This window comes from Orbicella faveolata, unplaced genomic scaffold, assembly GCF_042242905.1.
Source record: "Orbicella faveolata isolate gen_17 unplaced genomic scaffold, um_ofav_v1 contig_4, whole genome shotgun sequence".
NCBI lineage: Eukaryota > Metazoa > Cnidaria > Anthozoa > Scleractinia > Merulinidae > Orbicella > Orbicella faveolata.
Window position 1 is genome coordinate 5672069 of NW_028301569.1, and position 26736 is coordinate 5698804.

The 26736-nt window shown below is 37.7% G+C and overlaps 2 protein-coding genes and 1 long non-coding RNA gene across 3 annotated transcripts; all 3 read right to left on the reverse strand.

Annotated features, from left to right (window-relative positions):
- Positions 1–1683: 1683 nt before the first annotated feature.
- Positions 1684–3107, reverse strand: LOC149101212 (histamine H2 receptor-like). Its single transcript, XM_089276097.1, has one exon. The coding sequence runs from the start codon at positions 2723–2725 to the stop codon at positions 1880–1882; it is 846 nt and encodes a 281-aa protein (XP_089132223.1). The 5' UTR covers positions 2726–3107; the 3' UTR covers positions 1684–1879.
- A 1167-nt stretch (positions 3108–4274) lies between these two features.
- LOC110041185 (octopamine receptor beta-2R-like) lies at positions 4275–5693 on the reverse strand. The gene has a single exon (XM_089276121.1). The coding sequence runs from the start codon at positions 5143–5145 to the stop codon at positions 4300–4302; it is 846 nt and encodes a 281-aa protein (XP_089132247.1). The 5' UTR covers positions 5146–5693; the 3' UTR covers positions 4275–4299.
- A 5021-nt stretch (positions 5694–10714) lies between these two features.
- Positions 10715–25908, reverse strand: LOC110041217 (uncharacterized). The gene is made up of 6 exons (XR_016203105.1): positions 25688–25908; positions 24331–24461; positions 22380–22471; positions 21406–21484; positions 16479–16543; positions 10715–11957 (listed from the first exon to the last, which is right to left on the reverse strand). It is a non-coding gene; the product is annotated as an uncharacterized LOC110041217 (long non-coding RNA).
- Between the last annotated feature and the right edge of the window lie 828 nt (positions 25909–26736).

The following is a 26736-nucleotide window of genomic DNA, read 5'->3' on the forward strand; positions in this document are numbered from 1 at the left end:
TTCACAGAAATCTAAGGTCATTTAAAAAGCTCCTTGCTGGGACTGCAGTGACTTTTACATAGGCAGAACAAAACGACGGCTTCATGATAGGAAAACGGAACATTTCAGGGCTCTCACTAAGAATGACCCCACATCAGCCATTGCCGACCATATAAAAGCCACAGGTCACAACATCAAGTGAGATCATTTTGATATTGTAGCTTCTGGTAAAACAGATTATCATTGTAAAATTAAAGAAACTTTGCTCATCCAAGAACTTAAGCCGCCTCTTAATTTAAACGCAGCAGTGAGAAGCTGATACTTTATTAATAAGCTTAGGCTTTTATTGTTTTACTGTTAAGAAACAGATGTTTCTTAACCCCTTATTTACATTTCATATATAGTTTTCAAAAATTGTAACGGTCTTTATTCCACTTTTGAAAATGTATGTTGCGTAGCATACGAAACGTCAAGTTATTAAAATGCATAACTTTAATATGTTTATCATCGCTATTTGTGTTTTATTCCTCGTTAGCTTAATTAGGCTTTGAACAACCCGGCCTAGCAGCTCCGGCTCCGCTTTTAGGCTTGGCTAAATCTATATATTATGTTCTTGGTTGAAATAATAACGGTATAAATTGTACAGCATTAAACAACAATTCCTCCGCGACGATTTTGATTAACGCTTAATTTTAACACACCAAATTTAACATATTTTTATGAGTTTTCAAATTTCTTGGGCAATAAAATGTTGATTACGAAACCACCGTGCAACACGTCAAATTTTGCCTCCTACTCGGGAGATAACTTGTTCTCTGAAGAAATGCTATTGGAGTTCTTTTGAGTCTAACAGATTGACTTCAGTTTTTGTTATACATCTGCCATTTATATGGCAGTAAAATTACGTCAAGACGTTGTGAAGTGACTGGCGGTACCGCCGCATTTAATTCTTTGTTATTTTTTCCGTTTGTACTCGCGTTATTTCCGTCATCATCGCATTCTTCTCGTTTATCTCGCTTTCACGTTATCAATATTCTGTTAGGTTTTTTCGCATAATTTTGTTTTGTTTCAGTATGCGTTTTTCTAGTCTATTTGTGCATTTTCATCGCGATGTTACAGTGATCTCGTTTCATTTATTGCCTTCCGCTTTCCTCTATCGTGTTCCTAGCCGTCCTAGTCATACAACGTTTGTAAGTATCGTCTACCTTTGACTCGTTATCTCTGTTTCTTTTATTGTATTCCTTCATAACTTGTAATTTATTTTGTTTGTATCAAGCGCTCGCTTTTCATCGCTTTCCTCGCTTTCATCGTTTATCACCGTTTGAATTGTACATTTCGTGGCATCGATTAAAGCGCATGTAGTGTGTTGAACGTTTGATTACAATAACTGGCGAAGTCACGAGATGAGCCAAAGCTGGCGGACGCTCATAAGAAAAGGGCGTCCGTTTCCATTTTTTTCTTTACGTTCCAACTTTCGCTTTTCTTTTCTTTCCTTCTTATCTTTTCTATTCATTCCTTTCTTTTCAGTTCTTTCAAAGAGGCTTAAATTTTAAATTCCCCGCAATAATTTCAAACTTTTCTTACTTAAACAGCATTCAAGCTATGGTTTTCAAACTTTGTAACTTTCCCCTAATTTATAAAGCAGTATATCAGTGTGGCCTTTACTTTGTCACGTGATCAGAGGTTTCTACAGTTCGCGCGTTAAGCTTAAATTTCTTTTCTTGTTTTATTTTATTACCTTTGTGATTTATTCTATGTAAAAATTCTTCCTCGGATGCTCTTTTATTTTGTTTTCTTAAATTTTAATCAATTTTAACTCACTCGTTTCACAGATTATTCAATATACAATACAGCTATTCACACTAATTACTGTTTTTGTATTTCTTCACTGCTTACTGAGTTAGTTACCTTTACACAGGAGTATTTTAAACTGTTTCTTTATGTCCCTCTTGAAGATAGCATAAGCTAAAGGGTTAATGGCGGAGTTTAAAACAACAATAGGTACCTTATAATGGAGATCGTTACATAGTTCATTGTCATCGAGAATATGTACAAAACTACAACGTAAAGCAATTCCGTATTTAATGAGAAACAAGCCTAGTACAATTGCCATCATTTTAACAGCCGACTTTCCCTCAGTTTTACGCCAGACTTGATGATTAAACCGTAACTGCTTGGCCAGGATGCGGGCAGATCGCTCGTGTTTCCAAACAACGCGTAACATACAAGCGAAACAAAAGATTACAATGCCACACAACAGTACTTCAAGAACAAGGCAAAACCAAGCGATAATAGTAATGTTAAGAGGTGTTTTTAAACTAAACCTTAGTAGTGACACAAAAGCACTAAACGTCAGTGGGATTGCCCAAGATATGAAAATCATTTGAATTACAAGACGGCGCTTCATGAAAGTCAAGTATCGTAAAGGTCTCGCGACAGCAACGAATCGATCCAGCACGAGACCGCACAAATTCGCATCAGATGCGTACCCGAACAGCCACCTTATAAAGTCTATTCCGTCAGATAACAGACCTTGAGAGTCGCATCCACTCGCCATCTCGCAGAAATAGAGTGAAGGAACTGCGCTCATCCCTACGAAGAAATCAGCCACTGCCAATGAAACGATGAAGGCATTCGTCTTCGTTCGAAGTCGTCGTTTCCTGCAAACTATGAAGATGACAAATCCATTTCCAGCCATTGTCAAGATTGAAAGAGACCAGCCGAGAATCCAGAACCAGTTTTCCATTTTCCAGTTCGACGGCTTGCTCTTGCTCAATAATCGTTGTTAAAACCAGAAAGGCGCTTGTTTTATCCTGTTATATGCAGGCTTGTTTTAAGCCATCCTGTGGCAGTTAATTATTATTCAACTAACCGGCCGTTTGCATTACAGTTAACATAACTGACACTATATTCCAGTGACATTTGATAGTGAATAAGGATAGCTCCTAGCTGGGCAACGATTTTAAATGCGTTACATTTTCCGGTTTATTGAAGCAAAATGAAAATCCAAAAGAGAAATGTAGTTTTAGTCAGAGGCAGGTGCCTTTTTTATACGCTGCACAACCGCATTTTTGTTCTCTTTTGTAATAAAAGAAGGTTGTTTTAATCCTCACCTGTTTACCACTATGTACATTTTGCAGCATTTGTATTCAAACAACATCATTGAGCAAGAAATGGAAATGTTCTCAGTTCTCTTCATTTTGCTATTATGGTTGACAACCAAACGTGAATCGATCAGTCCTTCATTTTGGAATTGACAGCAAAACGTTATTTGGTCTTAGCTGAAATTAATAACGGTATAAAACAGTATTAGAATTAAAACACTTATTCCTTTATGACACTTCTGATTGATGTTTTGACATACCAAATTTGACATCTTTTCAATGGGTTCCTGATTTTTAGGGCAATGAAATAGTGATTAAACAACCACCAAGCAATGCGTCATATTTGCTTCCTAACTGTCAAATAATAACTTGCTAGCAGAAGAACTGTTATCAGTTGGAGTTCCTCTGAATCTAACTCACTGACGACAGTTTTAATTTCGCAGGTTGTGCGTCTGAAATTTATATGACAATAAAACTACGTCATAACGTAATATAATAACTGGTGCACTCTCGTCATGAGGCAAAGCTGGAACACGCTTGCAAAAAAAGGACATCTGTTTTCTTTTTCTTTACGTTTCCATTTTGGATTTTCCTTTCTTTCCTCATTGATGATCGCAGACTTTTCTTACTTAAAGTGTATTTAAGCTATGGTTTCAAAATTTGTGACTTCCCCGAAAATTTAGTGGGCAGTATATTAGTGTGTCCTTTATCTTGTCACGTGATCAGACGTTTCTACGGTAACCATGTCTTTAAAGGGTGTTTCGCCGAAGTTTAACTTAAATTTCTGTTATTCTGCATGAAATTTTGGGTTTCAAAAAGATTTCATTTCACAATTTTAATCTTTTTACAATAAATTGGTGCTGTTGTGACATTTCAGAACAAGATTTAACTTTTTGGAAGATGATTCCCTCGGAAATCAGACACCTGCCTAGTTGAAATGATTTTAAAACATTAGTGAATGGGAAATAGTATTTTTAATACACCATAGATTAAAGAAATTTTTATTATATGCGTTTTGATTGTCTTTCTTACTTAAGTAGCTCGTTGGTTAATGTAATTCATGTATTCCTGTCAATATAGCTAATGCATTTTTTGTGTAATTTTCACGACTCTTAGGAAGACCATTTTTATGGTAAGATATCGTGCTTAAATAAAGATTGATTGATCGATTTCTCTCTTTATTTATTCCTATTTTTTAAGTTCATCGTTGCTAAAGTTAGTTACGCTTAAACAATAGTCTCTTAAACTCGTTTTTTATGTCTCTCTTGAAGATGGCATAAACTAAAGGGTTTACAGCTGAGTTTAAAACCGCAATAGGTATCTTATATTCGAGATCACTGCATGGTTTGTGATCATTGAGAATATACACAAAACTACATCGCAAAAACAAGCCGTAACAGAATAGGAACAAGCCCAAAACAATTGCCATCATTTTAATCACAGGCTTCTCCTGAGTCTTAAAGAGAACTTGGTGATTAAACCGTAACTGTTTGGCCAGGGTACGAGCGGATCGCTCGTGTTTCCAAACAACGCGTAATATGGACGCAAAGCAGAAAATTACCAAAAGACACAACGGCAACTCAAGAACCAAACAAAGCCAGCCGATAGCACTAATGGCGATATGTGTTTTTAAATTAAACCAGACTGAAGATACAATTACAATAAACATTACTGGGACTGCCCACGATATGAGCGTCATTTGTATCACTCGACGGCGCTTCATGAAAGTCAAATATTTCAAAGGCTTCGCGACAGCAATGTAACGATCCAGTACTAAGCTACACAAGTTTGCGGCTGATGCGTACTCGAACAGCCACCTTATAAAGTCTATTGCGTCGGATAACAGAGTTTGTGAGTCGCATCCACTTGTTATCTCGCAGAAGTAGAGTGAAGGAACTGCGGTCATCCCTACGAAGAAATCGGCCACTGCTAATGAAACGATGAAGGCATTCGTTTTCGTTCGAAGTCGTCGTTTCCTGCAAACTATGAAGATGACAAATCCATTTCCAGCCATTGTCAAGATTGAAAGAGACCAGCCGAGAATCCAGAACCAGTTTTCCATTTTCCAGTTAGACGCCTTGCTCTTGCTCAATAACTGCTATCAAGACTCAAAAAGCGCTATTTTAGTTTCATCTGTGTTATATACAGGTTGCTTTAAGCCATCTGGTCTCAGCTAAATATCATTCTATTTTTTTTAACTTTACTTACATACATTCAAGTGACATTTAACAAACAAATAGAGAAGTTTACGGATGGGCAACACCGGCCATTTAATTTTATTTTCCACTTAATTGAGGGTTTTCCATTCATTTTTTTTTTGTTTTTTTTTTTGTGTGTGTGTGTGTGTTAGAGGGTAGGGATTCCCTCGTCTAGAATGCCAATATCGTTTTTATAGGTAGGAAAAACAGCTTCTTTTAGAGTCACCTGTTACCCTCTACATGTCCTTTGCAAATTCTGTTTTTGAATTGAAATGATATAATTGAGAATCAAATAAAATAGTCTCAAATACTCTTATTTTTCAAATTAAGGTAAATCCTTCAATTGGGCATTGAAAGGAGGAATGTAACTTGATTAGGTTGAACTAACGGTCTGAAATATAGACCAATTTATACAAAAACTCTCCTGGGTCGATTTTGTTTGACGTTTTGACACCCTAAATTTGACTTCGCTTAATAGGTTTTCCCGGTTTCCAGGGCAATGAAGTACCGATGGCGCAATTATTATGCAACGCGTCATATTTTACTCCGTTCCTACTTACTAGTCAAATAACTTTTTGTAGAAGTTTTATTGGAGTTCTTCTGGGATTCTAGCAAATCGACGTCAGTTTTTGTTGCGTGTCTTTCACATGACAATAAACATTCTCGTGAAAAGCTACAATTGTTTGAAACGGTTTAGAAGATGTTCCTTTTTAAGGTCATTGCTAATTGATTTAAATCTACAATAGCCATGCTTTTCAGATACATCACAAAATATAGTAGTCTTTTAAATTCTCTTTTTCACATCTCTCTTGAAGACAGCAAAGGCTATGGGGTTCACAGCTGAGTTCAAAACTAAGGGGGACTTCATTACATGGTTGGTGATCTTTCAAAATCAGCACAGCGGAAAAATACCCCGTTACACAGAAGAAACAAGCTTATAATAATGACCATTATTAGAATCGGCGACTGTTCGTGAGTTTTTAACAAAACCTCGTGATTAAAACCTAACTGTTTGGCCAAGATGCGGGCAGATTAGGTCTGGTTGTAGACAATGCATAACATGATAAATGAATAAAGATGGTTAGTTTTTAAGCTCAGTAATGAAAAGAGAAAAGTAAACTAATCAACCTGACACGAGCGTGGGACAAAGAAAATATCTGAGTCTAAAGAGCAAATAAGAGGCACTTTTAAACTATGCCAGAGTGATGAAAAACGCACAACGAGAGATACTGGAAATAACCAGGATAAAGAAATAATTTGAATCACACGGTGGTGCTTCATAAAAAGCAAATAGTAGAATGGTTTCGCGACGGCCATGTATCGATCCAGTACTATACTAAACTGCTCAAGTTTCTCATGGATGCGTACACGAAGAGCCACCTTATGTAGTTTATCCCGTCAGATAACAGAGTCGCATCCGCTTGTCATCTCGCAGAAGAAAAGTAAAACCATCTGGTCGCAACAAATTGAAAGTGTCCTTTTCTCATTTGACGTCTAGCTGATTCGAAGTTTTATTATTGTGTAACAGATTTTTAGAAACGACATCAGCTGAGCAATGCAGTTCAAAGTCGGTCTTCTTTTTTCCAGCCATGTTTGAAACAGCAAATTCGAATTAATAGCAGAACTTTTCTTCTCAATAGTTGGTTAATTAAAAGTGGCAAAAAAATACTGAGGCTTAAAACCTGAGTTACCCCATAAATATTTTCATTAACATTTTCAGTGACACGATGCGTTTGACGCTTTGCATTTTTGGGCTGTTAATAAACTAACTCATAATAACGATCAGCGCAACCGTGAGTCCAAGTTGGATGCCCGGGATTGGATACCAGATGATAAGTAACAAACGAGGGTCGTGGTTTGTCATGTTATACTTGAAAAATGACGTGTTGTGTTTCAGTATTTCACGTGAGCTCCATATGAACAAAGAAAATGCAAAACTTTTTCAGAGAAAAGCGTGCAAAGGGTATTTTCATTAAAATTCGTGGCGTATTTGTTAGCTGATTGGTCTAATCTTATTTTGCATATTCATAATGACTGTTGCTGACCCGAGGTACTTGTTTGTCATTTTGAGATGCTTGCCGTCGGAGTAAGATGTAAAATGTTCCCTTCTACACTAGGAGCAAATTTTTACTTTGAAGAAGAAATGGCGACCACGTTTGGGGAAAGACAGTCGGTTGACACCCATTTTTGTCCATGGTAAGAATCAATTTCTTTGCATTCTTCATTTCAACCAAAAATACCGGCTCCAAGTCCTAACACGTGCGCTTGCCGATCTCGGTCTACGTTTCGTGTCGAACTTCAGAACAACCTGATGACTTTAGTAACGGAGTAAAAGTTTTACTTTACTGGTTCAGGAACCTTACAAGACGCTGAACTTCGTAGCGGTTATTTTTATGAGAGTCTGGCTTTCTTTTCGAAAGTGGCGTTTCTTTGTCACTTTGTCTTGTACTTGTCAACGCACACCCGTGTCTAACAATTCACTGCGTATTCTTCTATTCCTCGTTTACTCTTCCAGTTTCCACACTTGGGTTTTTTCCTTACCCAATATTTATCTGTTCAATTTTCAGGACTGGAGGAGATCAAAAGGATTCAAGCAGGGAGGATGAAGACAAAGTTAAGAATATCATTTTAGAATTTAAAAAATGGAAATCTTTCCGATAAGAAATGGCAGTCTTGCAATTACAAAGTTATATTCCAGATCAAAACTTCGTAGTCTAAAATCATTTTGATTGTTTAACGTTTAATCCTTCTCTGGGCTTAAATATTTGCATTCATTGACATCGGGCGCGCGAAAAAAATATTCAATTCGGTAGTGAATGTAAATTAATTAATTCTGCCATTTTTGTCGAAATGGTTTCAACCGCTTTAAAGTTATCATCTGTTACATATTTTCAAATTGTGGAGAGTTTTATTTCTTGGATCGAGCGATCACCAGTTTGGTTAAATTAAATTTTATCGGTTAGTATTTGCATAATTTACTACATTTATCTTGACAGATTCGTTTATAATTTTTTTTTCCTTCCAAATTCCAAATTGTATTATAATCGCTCAACTCTCCTGAGTTTGAAACCCTGTTTCTAGGCGATAACCTTTGTAGAGTATTTTAAGGTGCTGCTGCATGTTGAAATCAAACCGTGATAGCTTCTGTGATCATGTCAATCATAACAAATGCTGTTGTGATATAAATTCACAAACGATTCAATTTTGAATTTTAATTTGTCGTGTTCTCCAAAACCTCATTAAGCACTGAAGTTTCACGTAACACTAGTTTCAATATATGATGCGAATTGTCAATATCACATGACTGTTCAATAAAAATTGTTTCATTATGGATGCTTATCTTACTCTGTTTAGACCATCAAACGCTTTAAGTTATCGAAGAATTATTTTTACTTCTCAAATCTTAGCATTTTCAGACGCGAAATAAAAAGTCTCTTGATCTATTCTCCGCTTTGCAATAAAATTCACGTGAAAAGTTTTAGATTTTACTTTTTTCTCCCAAAAAAAGTCACAGAGCTTGTAAAAAAAGAAACATAATGCTATTAATTTATGATGTGAATTGTACATGCTGAAAGAACGATGTTCTTGCTCAACATTTATTAATGAACGAATTCGTTTGAAAATGCTGTAGCTTGAAGCTCATTAAAAATGCTCAGTACAAATATCAAATAGGTTATATCATTTCTTTCTGCGTCAGTTAAAATTTTGAAACACTTCAACCTATTCCAGGAATCGTTAACAATTAGTTTGCAACTTCATCCAAGTTAATTTCTGAATATTTAACACATTTGTTGACATGATCACAACATATTATCGAACGCTTCTTCCCCGTTCTTTGCCCGTGTTTATTTTATTTTATTTTTCGGTTTTGTGCACTTGTAGTAAAATGCGTGATTTCTTTTGACGTTTGTCGTGTATTGACATGCAGAGCCACCTTGAATTAATAATTTTAGAAGAGGATATTGAGTTTCTGGATTGATCTTTGTATCTGAAAAGTACTAAATTTATCGGCAGATATTGTTTTACACATAACGGACAACGGTAGGATCAAATTGTTTTGCTTTGTTTTTCAGAGGGGCACTAAGTGTATAAATATCAACCAGAAACTCAATATATCCTCTTGATTAACTTCCAGCGAGGCTGTAATGAATTATGTCTGGTATCAAGCAACTCTTCTCATTATCGCTTATCAAAAAATGTAGGTCTAATTGTCTGATTTTCCAAAATTTTTGGCTGTCATTTGTACTATCAGATCTATTGCTTTTTTGAAATGTAGCTTCAATCTTCGGATTATTCTAAAGCTATCACTTGGACTGCTAAACATGTTTACTGAAAATTTTCACAATTTGATCTGATGCTTTTCAAAAATGCAGCTCCAATTGTTTGATTTAGAAGCATTTTTAATGAAAGTATTCACCATTTTATCTTTGATTTTCAAAACTTGGAACCAATTGTATGATTCTTTGAAAAGATAATTGCTATCGTTTGTATTCACTATGACATTTATCATCCTAAACGTAGCTCCAATTGCGTGATTGTTCTAAAATTTTATCGCTATCGTTTGCTACGAACAAAAGTTTTCAAAACACTTGCTATTAGCACTATTGCTCTTCAAAGCTGTAGTTCAATGTTCTGATTCATCTAAAATGTTATTGCTTTCGTTCGCAAATGACAAATTTTTAGCTCAAGTATTTAACAGAAGCCATAGGATATATTCTGATACACTTGAAGCTTGATGACCAGACATTAACCTTTAACACCTCGCTGGAAGTAATTTCTAGAAGATAACAAAGTAAGCCATAAACAGTTTTTTAAATTGGCTTATAATTTGTCGGGTATTGTTTTTTTTTTTTTTCTTTTTCATCTCGACTAAAAGTGACGGAAGTTCTAAATTTTTCCAAATACTAGGATTTGAACGACGTTTTCGCTTTTTTTTTATTTCGGAGCAATCAGATTCATGGCTTACTTCCACTATCTTCTTGAAATACATTGCATGATGATATCAAGTTAAATAGTTTAGCTGTGGATGAGGGGTTTATTTTGCTCGTCATTTTACGGCTGACTAGATAACACGATATCATCATGGAATATATACCATCTTGAACACAAACAAATATTCTCTGGATTCAAAATCTTTCTTTTTTTGAATAACTGGAATGATTGGAATCAAAATTTTTCCTTTAGTCTGTGTTCACGATGGTATACGTTGAATTTTTTTGGAGGGAAATAATTCAAGGGGGTACCCCCTTAAAATTTTTGTCAAAAAAGTTGCCAGGGGAAACGCTGTGCAAATTTTTTCCAATTTTCCCGCCAAAAGTCTTAGTATATATAGAGCGCATATTTTTGATGGCACCTTTGTAATCAATTTAATTAAATTACACTTAACTAATTAACAATACATTGTAAGTAAAAAATTAAAGATGAATAAAGCAATTGAAATGAAACACTTGTTGTGAATACTTTATTGTTTGAAATGTTTTATTTCCTTAATAATAAAGATTACAAAATAACTGGACACCTGAATAAAAGATTGCATTTATTGATTAATAAGTTCAGTAATATTTACATCTTTTGAAAAAAAAAATGGCGCATGCGTATTTTACGCGCCGTAATATTTCTAAGTCTTTTGGGGGGAAAATTAAAAATATTTACACAGATGTTAAGAAAAACTTTTTTTAAAAAAAAGTTGGCGCATGCGTATTATTGGCGCCCGTATTTTTTCTAAGTTTTTTGGCGGGAAAATTAAAAATTTTGACAAGGGTTACCCTTAGAGTAAATTTAGGCAGTCGAGACAATTGTATAGATAATATTTAATAAACAAGAGAAACTGATTTTGTACAAAGCTAACTCGACGAAATACGCTTGAAATAACTCGACAAAAACTTAGCAGCAATAATTTTCCTAAATTCTGGTTCTTAAAAACTTTTTAAAATAGCTTTTGGTTGAGACAATTTGAATAAATAAGACAATCTATTCTGAAATTGGTCTGTAAAAAAAATTAGAAACAAAATTGTGATTCTAAACACGAAAGCTAACTATAAGAATTTTCTTCTCGAGGAAAATCAAAGAATTACGAAGATCACGATACGAGAGCTCGGTGAATTATATGAAAGAAACGAACGTGACTATTGAATAGCACTACACTAACGACCGTTGAGAATATATTAATAAAGTTTTGCACGGGAATTATGTTGCCGTATTTTAAATGCTAACTCAGAAAATAAAGAAAACAAAGTTTTGTTTGGTACTCTGCTGCCTTGCTGTTTATCTAAACAAGCCAAATTAACAGTTAAATCTCCTATTACAATGCCGTGTATTGCAATTCTCGCACAAAGCCTTCATACTAACATATTCTCATCGGCCGATAGTGTAACGCAACACCACTGATGCTCAAGAGTCACGTAGGCGTCAGTCACACAATCCAAAATGATTAAAACTGGATAAAATTTGTACAGCAAAGCTAACTGTAAATCATATTCGAGCCAGTTCATTTTTTATAGATAGCTTAGTCCGCGAAAACATTCTTATCTTACACGTCCTATTTTTTTCGGCTACAAGAAAATCTCTCAATCTGTCTTACTTTTGTCCTTTATGAATAATGTTGTGTCAGTATCATGTCATGTCATGTCTTGCCTTTCCCTTTATCTTCCCTCAGTCGTCTGGTCACTGGGAAATCCTGAAAAAAAAAGAAAGAAAAATGAAATGTTTGACATATAAACTGCAGCTTTATATACTGAAGTTTGTATATTGTATTCGCCCTTTTTTTGCGACTACGTAAAGCTTTCTTCATCCAAGCCCATGTACATTGGTAACAGAATTCCCGCATAGATCGTTGTCACTATCACGCAATAAAAAAATAAACCGAAAATCGTCCAGTGGAAAAAGCTAAGAAATCGTGATGTTATAGAAGATAACTAAATAAGACACTTCTCCAAGTTTTAGGCCTGTGTGTTCCCCCAAACTTCAGATATTTGTCGAAATGTTTCGCAGAAATTTACAGAGCCCAGTAATAAAACGCCATGTTGGTGTACATCCGTGGTACACCAATATGGCGGCCGGAAAATAGTGTAACTATCTGGAACTTACTTTCTGGCTATCTAGGCGACTGATTATCAGTACTGAACAAACAAGCATTTACATAAACACTTTTCCCAATGCTCCAACTTCCAAAAAGGCTCAAAACCATGAGATAAGTATATATTTTTCAACAAACTCGATCGTAGCCTTGTGTCATGCATCTCCATAACACTAAAATTCAAAATACTCTCGTTTCCAAACGAAGCACTCTATTAAGCCGTTAAAGTGTAAAGAGATATATACATGTATATACCCGCTACTTATGTCTGATGAGGATAAAAACTTTGTGGACTCTTTAACAAGGGCGTTGAGATCAGCACGTTATTTTCTCAATTAGAATTTGGAATCATTTATCCCTTGTCAGTGAGGACTTGACATCAAACATTATTTTCTATGTTAAAATTTGGAATCATCACTCAGTTGTTAGTAAGGATGTTGAGGTCAAAACACTATTTTTTCAGTTAAAATTTGAAATCATCTATCAGTTGCCTCTAAGGACGGTGAGATCACATGATTTTGTCAGTTAAAATCTGGAATCATCTGCCAGTTGTCAGTAAGGACATTGAGATCAAAATCGTTATTTTCTCTGTTAAAACTTGGAATCATCTATCGCTTGTCAGTACTTAAGGGTGTTGAGATCAAAACATGATTTTGTCAAATTAAGCCAGTTGTCAGTAAGGACTTTGATATCAAAACACTATTTTCTAAGTTAAAATTTAGAATCATCTATCAGTTGTCAATACGTATGTTGAGATTAAAACACTATTTTCTCAGTTAAAATTTGGAATTATCAGTCAGTTGACAGTAAGAACGTTGAGATCAAAACATTGTTTCTCAGTTAAAATTTGGAATCATAAGTCAGTTGTTAGTAAGGATGTTGAGATCAAAACATGATTTTCTCAGTTCAAATTTGGAACCATAAGTCAGTTGTTAGTAGGGACGATGAGATCAAAACATAATTTTCTCAGTTAAAATTTGGAATCATCAGTCAGTTGTCAATGAGGATGCTGAGATCAAAATTAAAGTCAGTTGTCAGTAAGCACATCGAGATCAAAACATGATTCTATCAGTTAAAATTAGTAAGAATGTTGAGATCAAAACATGATTTTCTCAGTTGAAATTTGGAATCATCGGACAGTTGTCAGTAAGGATGTTGACATCAGAACAGAATTTTCTCAATTAAAGTCAGTTCTCAGTAAGGACGATGAGATCAAAACATGATTCTTTAAAATAAAATTTGGAATTAACAGTCACTTGACAGTAAGGATGTTCAGATCAAAACATTATTTTTTCAGTTGGAATTTGGAATCACCTATCCGTTGTCAGTGAGGACTTGAGCTCAAAACATTATTTTCTAAGTTAAAATTTGGAATCATCAGTCAGTTGTCATTAAGGACGATGAGATCAAAAGATGATTTTCTCAGTTAAAATTTGGAATCATTCATCCGTTGTCAGTAATAACGTTGAGATCAAAACATTATTTTCTAAGATAAAATTTGGAATCATCAGTCAGCTGTCCGTAAGGATATTGAGATCAAATTATCAAATTGACATCAGTCTTTTGTGCGTCTTTCCTGTTATTTATGATAAATTGCGTCAACATTGTCAAAGTGGCTGTGGAACCACAAGCTGCAGGCGAGTGGTTCCGCAGTAAACTTTGACAATGCTATGACGAAATTTATTATCAATAAGAGGACAGACGCATAAAAAGCTGACATCAATTTGTTTTGTTACAATAACAAGACCCCAAAATGATCAAATGCCGGAAATAAATGAGGGGAAAGATGCCGTAAACTTGTCGTAGACAAAGATAAGTGAATTTTATTCAAAATGACGCGAACATTGTCCATAGCAATTCTCGTTCTTTTGATTGGCTACTTAAAAAAGTTCATAAAATCTCATTGGTTAAAACGTTGACAGTTTGACAGCTAAAAATTGAACTTGAAAGCTTGCATAAATTAAAATTTTATCCGTCTGTACTCTTATTGACGATAAAAATGAGCCAATCCGCGCGCGAGAAATTAGACAGTTATTGTAAAGACACTATTTGCTCAGTTAAAATTTGGAATAATCAGTCAGTTGTAATTAAGGATGTTCGCACTAATTGTTTCCGCGCATCCTTACTGCACACGCAAATTCACACGCCGCGTCATGAATGAGAGCGCCCGCTAAGTACTAAATGAACTATGATAGGGCAGATGGCCACTGCTATAGCTTTCCCTGGATTATACGATCTTGGGCGTTCAGTGACCCCACTTTTCTTTTCAGAAACAGATTTTATTTACAATTATCTCCACATTGTCCAAAAATGAACAAAAAATCAGTGTGGGAAGTTACACCCGCTTTCAGTGTTACGTGCATAGGCGACGTCTTTCGACCATCTCTCGACATTCCATCTTTCGACATGCTATGTAAACGGCAGAAAGACCGTTTATCTGTGAAACTGGCAATTTTTCTGGTTATTAGCGGAACAAATGACAAGTATGTGATAATTATTGATCTCAAATGAATGAAGGAGCCTGTGGACTTCCGATTTACGGGATAATTCAAACGATTTTAATGTAGTCGATCGGCGCTTAATGGTGACTTCCGGTAGAATTGGGCCGCTACCGCTCAGTTTAATATTCGAAAGATGTAAACAATTTGTCTCTCACGGAATGACTTGTTGATCTCCTAGCCTGAGTTTGATGTCAAATAAATCCATCTTTCATGACTAACAGTTGAGTTTAACCATAACGAAGTACGTTGTGCTTACAGTTTTGAGGTAGGTCAGGTTACATAGCATGTCGAAGGATGGCATGTCGAAAGATAGTTTCTATGCACGTAACACTGAAAGCGGGTGTAAAAAATTCAAGATTTCTGTCCACGGGACAATGTATCCTGCCATCTTGCAGCTGCAAGGAGCGTGAAACTATGGTCGCTAAATGAGAACTTGTCCTTTAAGGAGCCTTGCCAGTTGACTAAAATCATTTAATAGGTCCACTTAAACAATATTTGGCAGAGAAAATTTCTCTTCAAAGATCTAATTGGAATATTTTTGGGCTTACAGACACCATGGCCTTATTCGCTAACAGAGCCCGATTTTTTCAGATTTAGGGTGTTCTTCCGGGCATGTTCTCTCCAAAACGAAGTCGGTGACTCAACAATTTTTTTTTCACATTTCTGACATAACTAACTAATCATCTTACAGTGGTAAAGGTCTCAGAAAAAAATCAATGTTGGAAAATTTTCACATGAACGTCCTTAAGGACGATGAGATCACAACATGATTTTTTCAGTTAAATTTGGAATCACCAGTCAGTTGTCAGTAATGATGTTAAGATCAAAACATTATTTTGTCAGTAAAAATTTGGAATCATCTATCCGTTGTCAGTACGTAAGGATGTTGAGATCAAAACAAGATTTTCTCGGTTAAAATTTGGAACTATCAGTCAGCTGTCAGTAAGGATATTGAGATCAAAACGCTATTTTCTCAGTTAAAATTTGGAATTATCAGTCAGTTGTAAATAAGGACGATGAGATCAAAACATGATTTTCTCAGTTAAAATTTGGAATCATCTGTCAGTTGTCAGTACTTAAAGATGTTGAGTTCAAACCATGATTTTCTCAGTTAAAATTTGGAATCATCTATCAGTTGTCAGTAAGGACGTTGAGATCAAAACATCATTTTCTCAACTGAAATTTGGAATATCTGTTAGTTGTCAGTAAGGAGGTTGACTGTGATCAAAACATGATTTTCTCAGTTAAAATTTGGAATCATCGTGGTCAACATTTAAGAACATCGGGAGAAACTAAACATTTTTTAAATAAATTGACTAGATCCACACATTTTAAATTACTTGAAGTGAGGCAAAGAAGCCATACTTTCAGTTGACAAATCCTTGTGAAAAAACACATTGGTTAAAGAACTTTCAACTATTTCTTGTCCAGTGAAGAAAAAGCATGGATGTTCCCAAAAATATTATTAGTCTTGACACCAACGAGTGTCATTTAACCAAATTCTGAAGCCTTAATTCCATCCTACATGTATAATGGTATACTGCACCTGTTCCTCAAAGTGATTATTTAAAATTATAGTGATACACTAGTCCACTACAGATAAAGAAAAACTTTGACTGACCTGCCATGCCTGACGTATTTCCCTTCCTCCACTGATCTTTTGATTTTTTTCGTGTTTTTGTTTTCCTTGTTAAGAGATACAAACATAATTATTGAGTTACTTGTGATTTCGTATTGTTGGTGTACTTCAACATTGTAGATCTAACTGTTGGTATTACAACTAATAAGTGTAGGTACACTTGCAAACACCATTGCAGATACATGTTGTTGTATCAAGTCAGGATGGACGAGATTCAATGATATTCAAGGCAGTAAACACAACAACTATTTATTCCAGCGAGCGAGTCCTACAAGGATTCCTATGCGCATGTGCGCATGTATAAAACCGCATGTAAACTATGACATTCCCCTCCTTCTAAAAGGAGCTATGAAGTCGCAGAAAGAAACTAAATAATAAGGAAACAAAACTGTTATGGATCACGAAGATCACATACAACAAGTGACCTTGAACGAAATCAAAGCAACATAAGTTTTTTTAGTTCACTCAGTAAGTCCAATCTGTCAGGGGGCTTGACAAGTCTTGAGGATCTGCAGAGTGGAGCTTCTGGAGTTGGATATCTCAGCTGTTGGGTACTAGCGGGTGCATCGGAGGCCATTGTGGTCTGTTCACAGTTGCTACGTGAGATGCTGGGCATGGTGCTGCAGACTTCATTCAGGGGTGTTAGTAGTTCATCACTGAGGATGTTGTTTTGGATATAAATGTTCTCTCCTGTTGGTCGAAAATGACTGCGGTTTCACCTGAGGGTACTGCCATTTGTCATGGTGACCATGTATGAGCGAGGGCCTGCATGCTACACTTGATAATACCAGGTTCCCACTTCTGGTCAAGTGGTTTAAGTACACACACTGGGTCATCAGGGCGTATGGCAGGAAGGGCCTTGGAGGACTTGTCGTATTGTGATTTGTGCTGATCTTGTCGTGCTTGGAGCTTGGTGTTTACCTCTCCATCTGCAGATAATGACAGGCCAAGTTTGGATATGGAAGGGAGGTTGGCTTGGTATACTCTGGAGTTCAGGAGCTCTGCTGGTGATGCGATGCTGTGGTCAAGTGGGGTGCTGCAGAGGCATAACATGGCCAGATGAGGATATGCACCGGGTTCTTTGCATTTCTGGAGGAGGTTCTTCACAGTCTGTACGGTTCTCTCAATAACATTGGCTTGCAGATAGTTTGGACTAGTTGTCGCGTGGATGAGACCATAAGTGCTGCAAAACTCTTGGAATAATGCAGAAGTAAACTGGGTGTCGTTGCCAGTGACAAGTTTATTTGGGATCCCATGCTCTTCAAATATGGATTTCAGATGTGCTATTGTTGTGTCTGACCGAATGTCGTTCAATTTTCGCACAAGCAGGAACTTGCTGTAATAGTCCAATAACAGCAAATAGGGTGAATTGTCCCAAAAGAATATGTCACATCCAAGTGTGTGCCAGGGTTTCTGTGGGATGTCATGAGGCATGAGGGGCTCCTTTAAGTCCATGTTTTGATTATGCTGACATGGAGTGCAGGATTTGATCATCTCCTCTATGTCGCAGTTTATGTTGACCCAGAACACCGAAACCTTGGCACGGAGCTTGCATTTTTCTGCTCCTTGGTGTGCATAGTGTAGTTGCTGCAATACATCTGCCTGTAGGCTCTTCGGAATAAGAACGTGTGTACCCTTCAGGATTACTCCATCTACAACTGTTAATTCGTCCCGATAATTTCAGAATGCATGAAGGTGTACTGGGCAATCTGATCTTGTGTCAGGCCGTCCTTGGGTGATGATTGAACGAAGTGAGAGAAGGTTTTCATCCTTGGCTGTTTCCTCCTTAATCTGTGCAATCCTTGTTGGGCTTGCATTCAAGTGGAGGTGCAGTTCATGGACAGACACATCCAGCCTTCCAATTGTGTCACCAGGACGGGGCCTGATCCTGGACAATGCATAAGCCAGTGGGATGTTCCTTCCTTGTACATACTTGATTTCAGCATCGTATTTCTGAACCCTGGGCATCATCCTTGCAATGCATGGAGGAGCAGTAGCGAGGAGTTTCTTGGAAATTGCCTCTAACGGTTTGTGGTCTGTCTCAACAGTGACACCTCTTTCATATACATAGTAGTGGAACTTCTCAAGACCATGTACTACGGCTAGCATTTCTCTCTTGATGTTTGAATAGCATGATTCTGTCTCTGTCAAGAGCTTGCTTCTATATTCAATGGGACCCTTGTCTTGGAGCAAGGTTGTACCAAGGCAACGTGAGGATGCATCAACTCAGATAATCACTGGCTTTGTGCTGTCAAAGTATTGTAATTAATTGGCTGATGTGATGGCTTTCTTAATCTCGTCTACAGCTTGCTGGTGCTGGGGCTGCCACTGAAACTTACTGTTTCTCTTGGTGAGATCCCAAAGGGTGGCTGAGTGTGATGCTAGGTTGAGCAGATAATGGCTAACAAACTGTGTCATACCAAGAAAGATTTGTAAGTCAGCAAGACTCGTGGAGGGGTCCATGCTGCTGATAGCTTTCACCTTCTGTGAGTCTGGTCTGAGGCCGCTTGAGCTGATGTGACTAAAGAATGGTATTTCTGTCCATCTTATCTTGCATTTGTCTACACTGAAACGGAGACCGGTATCACGAGCACGTTCCATGACTGCTTTCAGGTTTGCATCGTGGTCAGCAAGATCACAACCACAGATGACGATGTCATCAGTGATGCCGGTTACACCAGGGAGATCTCCGAAGGTTTCATCAACTTTCTTCTGAAAGTTCTCCTGGGTCCATGTCAGACCGAAGGGAACCCGTAGGAGTCTATATCTGCCACGAGGTGAGTTGAAGGTTGTGTACAAGGAGATGGTGTGATCAAGTTGAATGTTCCAATATCCACTTTGGGCATCAACGATGCTGAAGTATTTGGCTCCATTCAACTTTGGGAGTACATCGCCTAATGTTGGGGTGCAGTGATGTGGGTGCTTGATGGCACGATTGAGATCTTCTGGGTCTAAGCACAGCCGAAGTGTACCATTGGCCTTGGTTACACAAACTAATGAGTTCACCCAGTCGGTGGACCCATCTACCTTGGCTATTATGACTTGCTCAACAAGTGCATCAAGTTCTCTCTTAAGAGGCTCAAGTACTGCTTCAGGTACACGCCGTGGTGGGTGGATGACTGTTGGAACCGTGGGGTCTAGGGTGATGTGAAACTCCCCTTGGAAGCACCCAATTCCCTGAAAGCAGTCCTGATATTGGCAAAGAAGCTCTGACTTTGCATCTGCATTGCCTTGTGATTTGGCATACAGCTGTACGCACTGTTTCAGTCTGTGTGGTGGAGATACCATAGTCGAGGGTGACGAGCTTCATATCACAACAGGTCGGGAGACCCAGAATTGTTGGGCCTACAGTGTTCACTACATGGAACGCATACAATTTGGAGTGGCTATGGTGTGACAGGGTGAGCTCACAGATGCCATACTGTGGTATGGTGTGACCCCCGAAGGTAGTAATCGTTGTATTTGAAGGAGTTAGTCCAGCAGTGCACTTTCTGGGCTGTAGCTTGACTGTGGATACAGGTGATTGTATACGTCTACGGGTATGACATTCCCCTCTGCTCCAGTATCGATTTTGCATAGTAGGGGTGCTGTGACTTGACCAGAGTTTACTTGTAGCTGTAGTAAAGCTTGTGTATCGTTCTCAGAGACACTGTTTATGTATAAGGGGTGGAAGTACAGTTGTGGGGTGTCTAGCATGTGTGGTGTGTTAGTGTTCTCTGACAGCGCTTTGCTCAGCTGTGCAAATGGCATGAATGTTCTCCCTTTTCTTTTGCCACCGGTCTTTGGATTGCTCATGGCCTTGTGACTTTATTCCTGGGTGAGAGTGGCATACAGCCTTCAAGTATTTGTATTTTGCCACAGGCTTCACACTTAGCTCCATAAGCTGGGCACAAAGATCTTGGAGTTAGGTCATGAAGACTTCCACAGTTTCCACACCTTTCATCTTTAGCTTGGTTTTCCTGTATTGAACGCTGTCTTGTGTGTGGACCCTGCCTCAGGGCATTGACTGCTGTAGTTTGAATGCCTCTGATATCCTTTAACTGGTTACTTGTAGCCTCTTGGTTTCTTGCAATATTTGTTGCTTTGTCAAGTGTCAAGGTGTCATCATGTTCAAGAAATTTTGACTGCACAAGTGGATTATTTGATCCACAGATTAAGGCATCAGTGATGTGTTGTCAGGGTTTGTGTACTTACATTCTTTTACTACGATACCGACTTTCTTGAGGAAGGAGGCGGCTGTTTCGCTCGACTCTTGCTTATGCAAAGTTTGTAACGGGCGAGTCTGAAATTACTTCTTGGCGCCACATAGTTTTCAAAGTTTGCCCAGTATGTGTTGAGTTCCTTCTTTTCATGGGCTGTTAGCGTCCATGTGGAAGCTAGTTCTCAGCTTTCGTCGCCTCACCAAATCAACAAAAAACTTATCTGTTCTTCCTCGCTCTTTCCCTTCAACAGGCCGGAGAAGTACAGCTGGCAGAGATCTTTGAATTTTCTGAGAGCTTGCGGTGTGTCCAATGACAACCCGTCCATACAGAGAATTGGTGATCTGGCTAGCTCTGCCATGGTTTCATTTTATTGAGGTTGATCAAGGGCGTGGATATGCACCGGCTTGGTGCTCAAAATTCTCTTTGAAAATCAGAGGATCCTACTTCTGACACCATGTTGTAGTATCGAGTCAGGATGGACAAGATTTAACGAGATTCAAGGCAATAAACACAACAACTTTTTATTACAGCAAGCGAGTTCTACACAAGGATTCTGATGCACATGCGTGCATGTATAAAACCGCATGCAAACTATGACACTTACTATTGGTATACTTTAGCGTTGTAAATCTAACTGATGGAATTACAACTACTAAGTGTAGGTACACTTGCAAACACCATTGCAGATACCATAAATATAAACTGACCTGATCTAGCTGTATCTGTCTCCTCCATTCATCTTAGTTGTCCAGTATGCTGTTGTTTGCTTCTTGTTTGCCTGATTATCTAAATTAGCAACCTCTAAATTAGTTACATGAACTTTAACTAAATTAGTTATCTGGTGTTTCTTGAGAGGGAACCTAAGCCTACAAGCCCCGTGGTTTTTATTAGGTTCCCTCATCATTTTTTTTAGAACTATCCTTTAATGATTATATAAATTGTAGTTTTGTGTCTTAATTGTAATTAATCTTTAATAATTAATTTTTGTTCACAATTTATTAACCATTGTATTTGAATTCTATTTTTGTTTGTGTGGCAAATCAAAAAACAAAAATAAAACAAATCATAAATGAAAAAATTCAATGAAAAGCCTATCAATATATGTTTACTTTTGAGTAAACATTATTACATGCAACATTGTCACTAGCAAATTAAAAATGCTATGTTTACTTAGTAAAAGTGATCAGTTGAACAGCAGTTTTATTACATTTTTCCAGCAACCCATAGTGCATTGCCTTCTCCAGGTAAATAACCTCATCGTTCAACACATCAAGATTATCTACATGTAGTGTTCTTTTGAGTGAGGTTTTATTAGTTAAAAACTGAATGTAATTAGTGAAGTCAATGTTCCAAGCTTTTGCAGATTGACAACATCATTGACTTGACTTGACTAAATACAGCAGTTTACCACCCCATGTGAAAGAACACTATATTATGCAAAATGCTACTGAAGAACAACCTTCAACGCTTACATGAAGATAAGTTAACACTTTTAATAAAGGAGTCCTGGGATCTTTCCACTAAGACAACAGTATCATGTTCAATAACGGTGTCATCCCCTTTGTCAATTCTCAACAGAAAGAATCCCAACTAGTACTACGTATACTGATGCTATTGCAGTGCTTGTAACTACTATTAATAATGTAGAGTTGCCAACGCCCATATACACACACAAAATTACCTTTTAATAGCTTTCTCTGACTTCCATCATTCCTCTTTCAGTACTCCAGACGGCCTGCCACTTTATGTCAATGTGCTTTGTATAACGTTTACCTGAGAAGTAATACAGACATCAAGTGACATACATGTACTCTCTATTTTTTCAAGTAGGATATCCAGCATTAGGTGCACAATGTTCAAACAGTCAACCAATTAATCAATCACTCAAGTAAATTTACAACAAACCAATGGAAAGTTTAAATTCAAATAACTGGTAGCCCATTATTCAGATTATTGTTGGGGGGGAAGGGAACAAATTCCAAAAAAGAAAGAGAAAAATGGTTGAGGAGGGAGAAATGTCAAACAGGCATGAAAAAAAAATCCCTGCATGGCTTGAAGGAGGGCCACTAATAGTATGCAGTTAAAATAAACTATGAGTAGTCCCTCATTCACCTAAGTCTCTTGTGCGTGATGCAAAAGAAAACCCCAAGGAAAAAATGGCTGCGTGAAATCCTGGCACAAGATGCGCAAGAGAGGAGGGACCACCGACAAAGCCAGAGAGTTTGAATTATGTGTTATTCTCGTTATGCAAACGAATGATTGGCTTATGCCAAAAAGAAGGACATCACCAATCAAGATACAAATGACGTTTTGCAGGAATGTTTACCTTGCTTTCCAAAACTGGAGCAAACAGAAGCACTGGAATTGTGTCTTGTGGGCAATGAAGTTGTGGTGATTCTGCCAACAGGCTTTGGAAAGAATTTAATTTATCAAGTGTTTTGTTTAGCAAAGCTATCCGTTTTGAACCCAAATGCAAATGTGTTAGTGATTTGGCCGCTTAACATTGAAGAGCAAGTCAGTGAACTGACTGACAGAGCAGGGAGTGAAAGAGAGTGATGCAGAATGCATGATAGGGTTGACCTCTCTGCCTTTGCTGGTACTCCCTCATTGTGATTCTGCCAACAGGCTTTGGAAAGAATTTAATTTTATCAGTTGTTTTGTTTGGCCAAGCTTTCTGTTTCAAACCTGAATGCAGGTGTGTTAGTGATTTGGCCGCTTAACATTGAAGAGCAAGTCAGTGAATTGACTGACAGAGCAGGGAGTGAAAGAGAATGACGCAGAATGCATGATAGGATTGATTTCTCTGCCTTTGTCAATACTCCCTCCTTTCACATGCTTCTCATGGCTTCTCACCCCCAGGATTTTGCCTAATACCATTCTTTTCTAACGGTTTCCTTTTGCGTCACCCACAACAAACTAGGTGAAAGAGTGATTACTCATGGTCTAGTTACAATTCATGAACCCCTTCCATCGATGATCTACTGTGAAGGCCAATCCGAAATTGTACATGTACTTTTCATCCTTTACCCCCTAGGACAAATGGTAGTTTTTCCCAAATCAGCAAGTAAAGACTCTCTGCCTGTGTACAAATATATACCATTTGAAAGCTGCTGATCAGCTTATTTAAGAACTGACATCAGTTATGAAAGAGGTAGTCATTTTGACAGAAATTGTTCTAAAACGTGAAACTGAAAAGCTTCCAACACGGATCAATTCTCAAATATCATAGGTATGCCCCTGAGCTATAGCTTATTTAGCAGGTCTTAGTGCATAGCTTGATGTGAAACAAGTCTTACATTCCATGTGCATCTCAAAAAAAAATTGGAAATTAATGGAGGTGGTCAACCATACCTTAGATAAGAGGGGGTCACAATTTTATGCCTTCAATGAGCAGATCTTTACAAGGCAATTTTCGTGGCAAAATTTCATAGAAATCTCTCAAATGTTAACAAAGTTGTGATGTTGTCTGCCAAATGGCACCCTTAGAGAGTAAAGGGTTAAACCAAGGGCTCTTTGCTCGGGCTACATGCACAAGCAATTTCCAGTAACTTTCTGATAACAATAAGAACTGAATCGAGTATTAACAATAATATTTCCAGGGCTAGGACAGAAAATCTAAAAGTAAAACTCACTGTCAGAGTGGATACGTAACCACTGCATACTCCACATTATCAGCTTCTGTTTCATCGTTACAAATTTGACTTCTGATAAATGCAGCTTGGAAGCTTGTTAACTCCTGGGGAGGGGTGCTTGCTTATATCAGCTATATAAGAGAAGATAAAGATAAGATAACTTTACTTATACATGGTTTTTCCACCCGTCAAAAAAGTTACAGGACTATCTACCTATCTGCCTAACTACAATAAAAAAAATGCTTTTCATGGAGGCCGTGTCTAAAAAGTTACTTAAAATTAAGATATTACTTTTAACTGTGGCAATTTAATTTAGATTTGAAATCAGTCAGTGAAGATGCTTGTTTTAGGTCTATAAGTAAGTTGTGCCACAACTGAGGTCCGCTGTACAAAAACCTTCTCTTAAGATAATCAGTTCAAGCTTGAGGAAGAACTAGTTTGTTTTCGGTATTCCTTAAACGATAAGCAGTTACATTGTCATACAGGTATGCACAGCCCCAAATGCTATGGTTTTTTAGCTATTTTGCCCAGAAATAGGGTAACGATATTGGCCTTTGGTCTCAAATATGGTATGGATTTTGCATTCTAGTCTCGCATTGGCTATGTGTTTTTAGAAGGAGCTACTCTTTCATCAAAAAAGCCCTTCACAATTTGACTTAAACAGTGGTCTGAAATAGGGAACTAATTACCACACTGTGTGACACAGGTCTGAAACAGGGTATTGATTTAACGGTCAGGTCTTAAATAAGGTACGGACTTTTTTTCATGTCATAAATAGTGTAGGGAGAATTGCAGATTTTAGTTTTAAAAAGGGTAAGGCTTTTGGGAAGCAGGACGCACACCACCACCCAATTGTTGTGGGAGCACCCCCTCCCCCCTCCCCCCCCCCCCCCCCCCCCGTATGCTTGCACTAAATGTGCGAAGAATTATGCTTCATGTGGCTTTTCATGAAACACTAGTACAAGAAGAAAAGTTGGTCGCCATCAAATTAAGTTGAGGGTGGCAAAGGGTGGGGGGAGGGGTATCAATCACGCATCACACTGAATTTTTCTATTAAATGACGTCAGACTGCGAATTTTTTCACCAATCATGCACCACGTAAAAAGAAGTAAGTACATCGCCAATTTTATTTTCTTGACCCTAAATCACGCATCACGCTGCTAATTTTGGGGCGATCACGCGTCACGCAAATACCCTTTGCCACCCTCTAAGTTGACAATTGTGAAATCATAGAAATTATGACCTGAAACCATCTAAGATTTTAATTTCCTTCACGAGATATCGATTTATCTTGGCTAAATAAACGTCACAAAGCATGCAAAAGGTTTTCATTGTACATGTACATAACATGGCTTACCGAGGATGCTGTGAGACAACATCTTGATGTCGCTTGCTGTTTCTGGCTCTTGAATTGAGCGAATTTCCCTCTAGTGTTTGTTCCACCGGCAAAGGTTTGTGTCTTGCACAAGTTTGGGAACATTTCTTGCAATATAGACTAGGCACTAGGCAAAGTTTGAAAGAAAAAGCCGAACTTCCAAGCACCTCGTGGGAAGAAGGAGCGAAAAATACTTGCAATGCAAATTCAAGTTGAGTCCCAGGGCCGCCTGTCTTTCTTAGCCCGCGGGGCCTTGGCGCGAAGGAAAGGAGGCCCTGGAGAAGCTCTGGAGACAAATGATTCAACGCGGGCACTGATTTCATTCTCAAAAATAACTACATGTTGATCTCTAACTAGCTAAACCTTTGCATTAGTGCTTCTACGTTTTAACAATGGGAGCATGTATATGATTTATTATGGAGGAATTTACCAAAACTTTCTCCTCGTAAGCCATTTTTTACTTGGGCTTTTATTTTGTTGATGTCCGAGCCCTCGGTTCACGCAATTCGCTTACGTTTAAATTATGACAACAAATAACAGGTTGAAAACATTGAAGTGACGGGTTTCAGTCACGCAGAAAATCTAAAGACGACAATGAGTGGATTAAAAACCTCTAAAGCGCATTTTCTTCGAATAAGCGAACAGGCATAACTGACAAAAATTAATTGTCAGGTCTATGGTCAAAATCTTACCGTATAGATACCATGGACCAGATCAGGGCATCAAGCTAGATCGAATTGCATTCATAATGCCGCGACCGGAGGTGTAACGCTTGTATTGTGTTTTCTTTTAAAAGGTTTTGAGCAGCATTGACCTGTTCAACCTCAAGAAAGTCACGCAAAACAATGTTGAGCAAAAATTCGACGAATTTTGCAAGGTACATGAGGAGAAGCTTTAGGGCCTCACAAGGAATTCTTCTTTTCCTTTCACTAGCTTACAAAGATACACTTGTAAACATTTCGTCTTACAAACTGTCTGGAGAAGAACTTGACAATTTGAAATTTCAGGTCTTACGTTTTCCATAAAACCAC

Excerpts from the sequence above, each read along its gene's own strand:
- LOC110041185 (XM_089276121.1), bottom strand. The coding sequence starts at position 5,145 with ATGGAAAACTGGTTCTGGATTCTCGGCTGGTCTCTTTCAATCTTGACA.
- LOC149101212 (XM_089276097.1), bottom strand. The coding sequence starts at position 2,725 with ATGGAAAACTGGTTCTGGATTCTCGGCTGGTCTCTTTCAATCTTGACA.